Source organism: Phlebotomus papatasi, chromosome 3 (genome assembly GCF_024763615.1).
Source record: "Phlebotomus papatasi isolate M1 chromosome 3, Ppap_2.1, whole genome shotgun sequence".
NCBI classification, from domain to species: Eukaryota; Metazoa; Arthropoda; class Insecta; order Diptera; family Psychodidae; genus Phlebotomus; species Phlebotomus papatasi.
Genome location: NC_077224.1, coordinates 33,851,507 through 33,862,211, shown reverse-complemented (window position 1 = coordinate 33,862,211; position 10,705 = coordinate 33,851,507). Strand labels below are relative to the sequence as shown.

At 35.3% G+C, this 10,705-nt stretch overlaps 2 protein-coding genes across 3 annotated transcripts; one reads left to right on the top strand and one right to left on the bottom strand.

Moving 5' to 3' along the window:
* Positions 1 to 3,877: 3,877 nt before the first annotated feature.
* On the bottom strand, positions 3,878 to 4,937 carry LOC129805379 (probable tRNA(His) guanylyltransferase). Its single transcript, XM_055853261.1, has 2 exons — positions 4,659 to 4,937; positions 3,878 to 4,596 (listed from the first exon to the last, which is right to left on the bottom strand). The coding sequence occupies exons 1-2, from the start codon at positions 4,840 to 4,842 to the stop codon at positions 3,908 to 3,910; spliced, it is 873 nt and encodes a 290-aa protein (XP_055709236.1). The 5' UTR covers positions 4,843 to 4,937; the 3' UTR covers positions 3,878 to 3,907.
* A 74-nt stretch (positions 4,938 to 5,011) lies between these two features.
* Positions 5,012 to 9,370, top strand: LOC129805377 (aspartate aminotransferase, mitochondrial-like). Of its 2 annotated transcripts, XM_055853259.1 has the most exons (5): positions 5,012 to 5,065; positions 7,747 to 7,930; positions 7,995 to 8,505; positions 8,598 to 8,844; positions 8,902 to 9,370. In XM_055853259.1, the coding sequence occupies exons 2-5, from the start codon at positions 7,863 to 7,865 to the stop codon at positions 9,348 to 9,350; spliced, it is 1,275 nt and encodes a 424-aa protein (XP_055709234.1). In that variant the 5' UTR covers positions 5,012 to 5,065; positions 7,747 to 7,862; the 3' UTR covers positions 9,351 to 9,370. The 2 variants fall into 2 exon arrangements, with proteins under 2 accessions (XP_055709234.1, XP_055709233.1); XM_055853258.1 differs by having other exon boundaries at positions 8,598 to 9,370.
* Positions 9,371 to 10,705: the final 1,335 nt, after the last annotated feature.

Genomic DNA, 10,705 nt, shown 5'->3' with positions numbered 1-10,705 from the left:
AATTATTAATCAGCAGTCGTTAAAACACTATCCAGTAAATTTTCATATTCATAAAATTTCATAAATTTCACAAATTTCATGAAAATTTCATTACCATGATGTCTTACTTCAGGAAATCAGTCAAAATCAAATATTAGGTGTAGATAGACATAAAATATTTTTAAAATGACATTTGGGTTTGAAATATATATAAATGTCAAAGGCGTGTCAATGGAATTAAAGTGGCTTAAATTGGCTTATATTAATTAAGCAATCGATTAGGGTTCTTAAAAAATTATACTTTGATAAAATTGTCTAAAAAACGTGATTTTTTTGAGCGTAGTACATTTGACCTTGAAAAACACCATGAAGGAATTTTTCAAGGTCATTGGAATTTATGGACGAAATATCCGTCTGGACAAGGTCTAAAATATATAAGCCAATGAAAATTATTTAAAGAGAAGTTTTCGAGATATTACAAAAAGACGTGTTTTTTTAGGGAAAGGGGAGGGGTGGGGGGAAAATGAAGGTCATATTTAGATTCCCCAGATCAACTTATGGGGGGGTCACCCGAAGACCCCAAGTCGCTATCGCCAACCCTCTGGCTCCTACAGCCAAAAATGTGAATTTTGTCCCCCAAACACCCCCCCTGTAACGGGTGACACAAGAAATTGCAAGGTTTCTTACTATCACCATCGTATTTGTCGTGCCCAAATTTGGTAAAATGCAAAGTTTCATAAAGAAATTCGTCCGAAGGTCCGAGACCTTCAGTGATGTACTTCCAGTAAAGAAACATTTTGGGGGTTTTAGATTTCGTCCTTGCTCTAAGGATTATTGAAAAGTGGCTATGAAAATTTAGAAATAGAGATTTATTCTTCGAAATATCAATTTCATTTTAAAGGGTCTCTAATATTGATGCCAATATTGTGAGAATCCTAGTAGAAGAAAATTTGTAAATAGCAATTGAAGAAACTGTTAAAATATCGGAAAACAGTAATTAGATCGTATTTCGATATGTAGAAAGGCTTGGATGTGTTTAAGGAGTGTTGTTTAGAACCTTGTAGATATAGTCTTTTATATATATATAGTTTATAGTCTTTATTTACTTTAAAATCATTCTTAATACATTTTAAAATGAATAAAAATTTAGACATAGCTTTGGTGCCCTATTTCGGCCACCTTCATTCTCATAGTACCTTGCCCTTCGGGAATTCTTCCAATGCCTTTTTCACGTCATTTCGTTTGTCGAAGCTACATTTTTTGTTATTCTTTTGCATTGTATAATCTCTAAAGTACGTAAAATCTAAAAGTTCATGGGAATTCGAGGAACAAAAAAGGTGGCCGAAATTGCAAGCTGGCCGGAATTTGGCACACTTACCCTATTAATTATATTTATGAAAATTTTACTCCATTACGTAAATTAATTTACGGAGCTAAACCATCCGAAAGAATCGGCCATTTTACTACAGTATTCCAACTGAAAATGTAATTTTAAATTTAAATATGTAAAGCACAGGAGTGCAAGAACCGTTGAAACCGAATAAACGTCAAATGAAACATGTACGTCAATGGTCAAAACGCTACTTGAGCAAACTTATTTTGACGTTAATTCGGTTTCATCGGTTTTTTGCACACTTCTGATGTAAAGCATTCAATTAAGTTTCATGCATTGGAACAGAGGGAGTAGTTGAACGATATTTTAATTTGTTAACGAAAATTTTGATGAGAAATTTAGAACAATTGCGATAAAAAAAACAACATTAATTTAACCCTCAGGACAATCCTTAATTGCGCTACATGCTTACTAACACTTTTCCTACTGTAATTAAATGTAAAGCGCAAAATCATTTAATTTTTGAGACTTCCACTTCCGCAGTAAGGTGGAATCACCAGTTCTCGCCAGTGCCCCACTTCTCGCCACTTACATTGAAATCGCTATTTTTCGCAATTTATGAAATAAATGAGTCGCAATTTTTTTGTATTGTTTCTGCTTCTACGCATAGAATCGAAAAATAATAATTATTCGTTTTGGATTCACGATTTTGATCACTTTTTAGAGCAATATTTTAAGCAAGTGCATCGAATCCAACATCTCTTACCAAATGTACTAAGTGTCGTCAAATTTTCATCAGGCCAAAAATACCTATTTGGGTAAATAATTTGTCTATTGAATATTTAATTGCACTTGTGGAATACATAAAATTTGTATTTAGTCAATTAATATTTCATTTTTTATTATTTTTGTATAAAAATGAGGCATGGCGAGAAGTGGTAATATTCTGGAATTGATTTTACCACCTGTCGCCATATCTTTTCAATAGGCGACGCTAACTTCACTTCGTACATTCTCAGTTGTCAAATCTGCATTGTTTACTTTCTGCAAAAGCCCCATAATTTGATTTCTCAAATAAAAGTGAAGAAAAATCATTTAAAGAGAGTAATAATAAAGTGATCACAAGGAAAGAGAAATGGTGAATGTATTCTTTTCATAGCATTGCCTAAAATAACCGAGTGTGGTTCTTTTCAAGTGGGTGGCGAGAAGTGGTTACAAATTTTACAAAACTGGCGAAAAGTGGTAAAAAGTGGCGACGAAATGGTTATTTTTGCATTATTAATAAAAATCAGTTTTTTAAGTAGTCCAGCGTTATGTTCTAGGATTATTGTTTTCACGTACCTAGAGCCAATACATCTAAGTAACTTTGTATCAAATTTGACTTATCTTGTAACAAGGATTCAAAAGTTATGATTAAATGAATTTAATTTTTTCCTAAACATGGCGATAGCCGGTTATTCCACCCTACTTCCACCTCAGTGTACACCATTTCCAAGCAAATATCTCCCCCTTGTTGATACCCCTTCATAAAACGCAAATAATATTAAAATATTGAAAGTATGCAAGAATATCTGGCGCAAGAAATTCAATAAGTGTGATTAGAAGGAATCACACCTAATATAAGCAATTAAAAAAAATATATGTGTAAAAAGAAATTTCTTTAGATTTTTTTATAATTTCCTTATAATTAGATTTTTCATCATAATAAATAAATTATTTATTTCTAAGTATAAGAAGTGCATGAAGTGCAAGAAGTGCTGGAAGTATTGCATTATTTTCGAGAGTGTTGCGAAGTTCTGGAAGTGCGAAGGTCTCTTCCATACAAATCGTGGAAGTGCCTGGAAGTGGTGTACACATTTTCACCCAAATATCTTCCCCTTGTTCCTCTCCGTTAATCGCCTTAAATTAGGTTTTGCAATTTTGGAAATTTTCATGGAAATTTAGTGAAATTTTACATTTCATCTAACAAGATTTTATTTGACTTTAATTTCAGACCCTCTCTGTTATTGGAGGCCTGCTCATGATTGTATCTTTAGGACCTGGAGGTGTTTCAATGGACGAGCACAAAAAGAAATGGTAAAATTCCTCAGGCAGCATGATTTTAGTATCCAGGAAAGGAGATTTTTTTTAATTCATAGACGATGCCACAGTTACTTTCCCGCCCTCAAGAAAAAAAAAATAATAATAATTCTAGAGAAAATTTTCATAAAACAAAAAAAAGACCACATTCTCTTCGTGATTGCAACAGGAGTTGTGTTCAATGTTGTGTAAATATTTTTTTCCTCGTCCCCCCCCCAAAAAAAAAAAAGAAACAAAGTTTATTTCCTGTGTAATTTGCAAAAGGATTCCGGAGGTGATTTTTTATTTAGAAAGAAAAATGTAAAGGGGTAAATGGTGATGACGGAACCGCTCCATAAAAGAAAAATTGTGTACTTCCCCATGTCCCCAGGACAGTGTCTCGGGGCTCTTTTCATTTGATTTGATATGATTGTGGGTCAAGGAGAGGATGCCCTGTTTCAGAAAACATTTAAATGCAATTGTATTGAGACAAGATAAAAATAACGATTTATATATAAAGAAAAGCTGGTTTATTTGTCAGTTTTCTCGGCCGGAAATCTGCAGCTTCATGAGATCGGGCAGATCGTGACTTTTTACGTGGAATACATCACCACCTGAACCCTTTGTATCAAGGAGTTCCCAGTTCTCTGTCCAGAAATTCTCTCGGATGATATCGACATACTGTGGAACGATCAGTTGGCGCTTCAAGTCAATTTTCTCAGCATGAACACGCTTCCTCAGTAGCACTGTGCCCTTCCGGAAGATGGCTGGCAGATTGTTGTAGTTGATTCCAAAATGCTGGAAGAGTAGTTCGTGCTTGTCTGAAGACACCGTGCCACGGAGTTTGGCTTCAGCTTCGGAATTTGTCAGTCCATCGCGCAAGACGAGGCACCAAAAGGCTGTGTTGTAGAGATTATTGATGTGGACATCAGCCTGACGCCAGCACAAGTAATCCTTGAGATTCTCATCACTAGGATATACCACGATTCTCCCATCGAAAGCTGGAGCGTATTGAAGTCGATCCGGAAAGAACCGGTTCCAGTTTAGAACGTATGATGAGGTGAAGAGACTTGTGACCATTGACATGATCTTTGCAGATCGTCTCTTGTAAATGTCTGTACTCTTACGGAAGACAAAAGAATACTCATCACTCTGTCCGTACCCAATAACAACATCCTTAAACTCCTGCATTACAGACACTGCTGCACAGTTCATCAGATCGAGTGCTGCAACAGAGAGAAATTCTTCTGTGACTCTCTAATCATAAAATCCAATCCTCAATTCTTACCCCGGACATCATTGGGCTTGTCAAAATTGTGAACTGTGGCAAATTTGTGGAATCCTTTTCCATCCACCCGGACAACGATCCAAGTATTAGGCAGTATTTTATCATCAAGCTCAAATTGCTTGACATACTCGTATCGACTACAAGCCATTCTATATGTGGAAAGCGTACGACGCACTATATTCATAAAATCAAAAGGAAAATTGAGAAAATTCGCAAGTTATTTCTCCCGAATACCATACCATTACATTTAGGGTTATGTTTTGATTCTTCCACTAGCATGCAAGTTGCAACTGTACCAATAAAGGCCTATTCGAATTTTTGAAAAAAATTAACGTCGCCCAAAAAATAAGAAATTTTGAATAAAACGAAGGTAAAAAGGGACAGATAATCCTAACCGGCTTATGTAGGTGAGATTCTTAATGTGAGCCAACTCGAAATGTACGCAAATTCAATTTGGAGCTGAAGTTGGGGAACGCCATTCAGTTATATTAAATCAAATTCGTGAAATTATACAAATTTGGTATTTAAACCAAAATATCAAGGATTTGGATGGACTGACAGAAAAGTGATATGATATATGGGTGATGTTCTTGGCAAATTCTTCCATCGGAAATTATTTCTTTATTCTCTTCAAGTATAACCGTATCAAACTATTAGAATTGGCGATCGACATTGATTTAAGATCTGAAACAAAAAATGGGGGTCAACCATATGAGAGCTTCTAAACCTAACCTTAAGTTTTACCTGAACCTTTAAATCTTGCTCTCTTAGAATCTTCCCCAATTCTAGCTTTCTTTCCTTGTTTATCCTATAAATAAAATCCTTATAAGTCCTCTAATTCTGTTTTTCTTTAGTTTCCTACTTACAGGTATTTTCTAACTTTTAGTTCAAAATCTTCCTCGTAGACGTCCTTCAGAAACTTTGTCATAAATCCTATAAATAAATCTTCTGTGAAACGTCTAGCCTAATTTTCTCTTGGTTTTTTACTTACAAAATTTATAAATTTCCAGCAAATTATCACTTCTAAATTTTTCGTCCGTCATGATCGAATTCCCACCAAAAACTTGCATCTCTACGTTTTCACCTACATGGCAATACTAAAACTACAAAGTAGTGGCTGCCCCCTTACATCAATTTGAATTTGAATCTGCAACAGGTGAAATATAGACCAGAATGTTCTCTATAATTTTGCCGTAGAACATGATCTCATCGAGTACTCAGAAACCGAGATAATCGACATTGTTTCCCATCAACGAAAGTTCCCTGTTTGAACATCGTTCAGCAAACGCGTTCGGAACAGGGTTCGGTCCAATGTAAATCCTTACGGGCTGGGAAAAAGCGAACGCGGTTGAAGCAATAGTTCTCTTTGATGGCCACCACTTTCTTAACATTTGGGAGGCCGCCACCGTCGCGACAGGTCGAACAGGGAACTCTTTCGTTGCTGGGTTATTTCTGAACTCGTTTTTTCGACCAGAGCGCCCCAAGTGTTCATTTGATGAACTTCAACTATATCAAAGAATTGTTGTATTTTGTGACACTATCCATTTAAAACCCTATTTTCACACTTAAACGGCAAAATCGGACAGATCGCATTATCTGATTGAAAAATGATGTATGGACGAAATATAGAGACAAATGTCCTCTACAATTATGTCGAAGTAATCATCAAAATCGATTAAGCACGTGTCGAGATAATTGAGGTTATGTGACATTGAAATTGGTTTTTCGACTGTGGCGCCCCTGGTGTTGGTCCCACGAAGTTCAAATGTTCTAGAAAGTTGTAGCATTTGATGAGATCTTTCGTTTAAGCCCTCACTCATCAAAATCGGTCAAATATAACCGGATATATGATTTTTTGAATTTCGTGAACTTTGACCCCTCATATCTCCGGTTCTATTATAACCACAGCGCACTTACGCCCCATTTTGGAAACGTCCTAGACTGGACTACAACATACTAAAATTTGATTAACTTGCACAATGCCGTTTTTGAGAAAAATGAGTTTGAATTTTGACGCTATCGCAGTGCCACCTGTGGTGACTTTTTGAACTTCCATCTGAAAGTGCTCATCGAGACGAAACCAAAAACCTAAAATTTAGTTTAAAATGTTAATTAGAACCGGAGATAGAGGCCGATCAATATTCGAACTTTGCCCCTTATAGCTCGGGTCAGGGCGTCAGGGGTTATAAATCAACTTAGGTATTTTTTTGTTTGATAGATATAATTAGCGGCTATAACATACTAAAATTTCAGCTCGATGCACAAAGGAATTTTTGAGTTATTTAACTTAGAAAATTGAAAAATCTTCTTTTTAAAAATAGCGCCCCTAGCGGTGGTTTTATGAACTTGCGATGTTAGAAGGGGAAGTGACATTTCACGAGAGCTTTCCAAAAAGCCCTCACTTTTTAAATTCTGACAATTAGAACCGGAGTTATGGCCATTTTAAGAATTTTTTTTTTGGACCCTTAAAGCTCGGGTCAAGGGGGTCGGGGGTCCATAAGTTTTGTATTGATCGAAAGCTCTAAGACCCAGCTATAACATACTAAAATTTGAGCCCGATCGATGCCATAGGGGCGGAGATATTGAGAAAACAAAAAAGGGGGGTCTTCAAAATGGCGGAAGGAGGGGTGGGGCGTGGGGGGTCAATGCACCATGTTGCAATTTTCATACGATATATAACCTTTGCCGAAAACCGCAAGTCGATATCTCTTTTAGTTTAGGAGCTTTTTAGCTCCAAAGACCGGACGGACGGACGGACGGACGGGAATGTAACTTAGCCCCCCATATATTCGTGATCAGGAAGTGTCAAAACACGTTTTGCAAAAGTTTGAGTTTGATCGGACGACATGAAATTTTGTTAGGATTATAGTAAGTGAGATTATTAAGAACCTCACCTAATACGACAATTGCTAATATGTATTTTTGATTCTCATGTTGTCCACCAAATTCTCTTATCAGATTGATTTCCACAAAAAGTTCCTCTTCAATTCGTATACCTTTAGAGAGCACTATGAATGAGACAATAACTCATCAGATTGGATACCGGTGTCCAATTCACTGATTAGAATCTTATCATACCTTTTTTCAGCTTGGAGAATAAATAAAAATGAAAATTACGCCAATAAGTGAAGAGATAAAACATTTCTGCGATTGTTTTTGTATCAATAATACTGTCTATCGTCAGTTTTACTGGATTTTCTCAAGATGATAGTCACAAATTCTCCACAATTTCTGCGGTGTGCCAAAATTTCTTCTACCATCCTGCGATTGAGGTAATTATGAAGCTTTTCATTAATTAAATTCGTCACCTGATTGTCTTAATTCTGCTTATTAAAGCTCTTCCTGGTGGTCAGATGTGAAATTAGCTCCCCCTGATCCAATTTTTGGGAAAATTGATGCCTTTGCCCGTGACAGAAATCCTCGGAAAGTGAATTTAGGCATTGGGATTTACCGAGATGATGATGGAAAGCCCTACATTTTGCCAAGTATTGCGAAAGCAGAGCAACGAGTGGTTGAAAAGAAACTCAACAAGGAGTACCTTCCCCACACGGGTTGTCCTAATTTTACTAAATTAGCCACTGAATTAGCTTTTGGTGAAGATAATCCTATCTTGAAGAATGGAAGATATGCTACTTTTCAGAGTATTAGTGGTACTGGAGCTCTACGCCTTACAGGAATGTTTCTAAAGAATTTTTTTCCTGGTCATAAGGAAATCTATCTACCGGATCCTTCATGGGGAAATCATGAGAATATCTTCAGAAATTCAGGATTGAAAATTAATTCTTACAAATATTTCGCACCAGGATGTTTCACTTTCAATGAGGAGGTTGTTTATGATTCTATCAATGTGAGTTTTAAGATATCGCTTACAGCTTTCAATACACACAACTATTTACCAAGACAATCCTTCTTTGATTAATTATAATATTACAATTTCAGAAAATCCCAGAGAAATCTCTCCTTCTTTTTCATGCCTGTGGCCACAATCCCACAGGAATTGATCCTTCACCCGAACAATGGAAAGAACTCTCTAAACTGGTAAAAAGAAGGAAACTTCTCCCTGTATTTGATCTTGTGTACATGGGCTTTGCGAGTGGAGACATAGACCGAGATGCTTTTGGAATAAGACAATTCGCAACGGATGAGCATGAGTTTATCGTGACACAGAGTTTTGCAAAAAATATGGGTAATCTTATCTCAGTATATTTTTTGCTTCTCTCAATTGAAATAATTTTTTTCGAAGGTCTTTACGGCGAGAGAGTAGGAGCTGTAACATTTATCACCAAGACTCCGGATCATACATCACAAATTTTATCTCAAGTCGAGGGATTCGTTAAGGGACTATACTGGAGTCCACCAAATCATGGCATTAGGATTGCCACGGAAATCCTGAGTGATAAAGAATTATGTGCTGAATGGAGAGCAGATGTGAAGAAAATGACGGAGAGATTAACAACTGCTCGACATTCTCTGAGGCAACAACTGGAGAAATGGGGCTCATCTCGAGATTGGAAACATATTACAGATCATGTTGGATGGTTCACTTACTCCGGATTGAATTCCTTAGAGTGTGAGTGTCTTACAAATAAATACAGCGTGCACATCACAAAAGACGGAAGAATGGCTCTCACTGGTGTTAATCCTGGAAATGTGGAGTACTTAGCATTTGCTATTCGAGAAGTTACGAATTAAATAACAAATAAGTCTCAAAATAGTTTTGTCCATGAATTAATACGTTTCTAAAGGATTTTCAGAGATTTTCTGTAAAGTTCGGGGATTTCAGAAGCATCATAGACAAAATAACTGATTTTGTGACACAGTTCCAGTCCATAAGTAAAATAATAATCCGTCTAGTGAATTTGAAGTTTTTTTTTTAATAAAAAATATAAGCTTCCTAAAAGAAACATCAACTGATTTAAATTTTAAAAAAACAATCTACAGAAGTTTTGAGATTGCAACTCTTCTACCAAATTGAATTCGAAAAAAAAATCTAGGATGGAGGGTAGGTAGAATAACTTAATTTTAATTCATAACCTGCTCTAAAAGGGAATTTTTCACAACTCCATATATTGTGGAATAAACGCATATTGGCACTTTAAGAACTTTGTGACTACCTACTAATTAATGTTCCTGTTTAGAAAATTTTTGTTTTTCTTTTTACATTGAATTAATCACCTTATTTATCTGGCAAGGGGGAAGTGGGGCAGATTTGAAATTCGGATTTTACTCCTATGTTTAAGTAGAACTGAGACATATAATGTAATTTAGCTTCTCAATCCGTGAAGCTAAATTATATCACAATAAGGCTCAATTTTATTTAAAAATAGGTGAAGGATCCAAATTTTAGGTGCCCCACTTCCCTCTATCAATCTGTATAATCTACTTTTCTCAAAATGTTCGAAAAAAATAAGAAAAAAAAATTGATCATGACCTAATGACATTTAGCAGTTTCGGTATCTAAACGTCTTTGAAACTTTTCTAAACATTTTTAAAGTTCTTATTTTACAGAAGAAATAGGAAAATTAATCGGGGAAGACTGTCAAGGCATCTAAGATGTCTGTGCCTGAATTTTTAAGAATCACTTCTTTTTCAATAAAACAAATTGATGTAAATTGTGTATGAAACTAAAATTTAGTTTTTTTTTTTTAATTCCTTATAAATGTAACAATAACAAGTTTTTTTTTTATTTAGACAAAATAGAAAAAAAAGTATATTCGTGTGATCTTACTTTTACAGAGGAGTTACAGGAAAAAGTAGATTAAAGAAAAGAACGTACGTCATATTACTTGTATTATATAAACAATTTGTTTTAAACAAATTTCAATATTTTAATGAAACTGCCAATCAGGGATTCCTGTCGAGCAGACATTCCTTCCGTCTTAGGATAAAGAATTTTTCTTAAGAAACACAGTTTCGTATATTATTAATATATCATTTATGTCACGATTCTATTATGAGATAATTTGTGCTAGGGGGAAGTGGGGCACCTTTGAAATTGAAATTTTTCACCTATTAATAAAATTTAATAAAATTTTATTATTAATTAT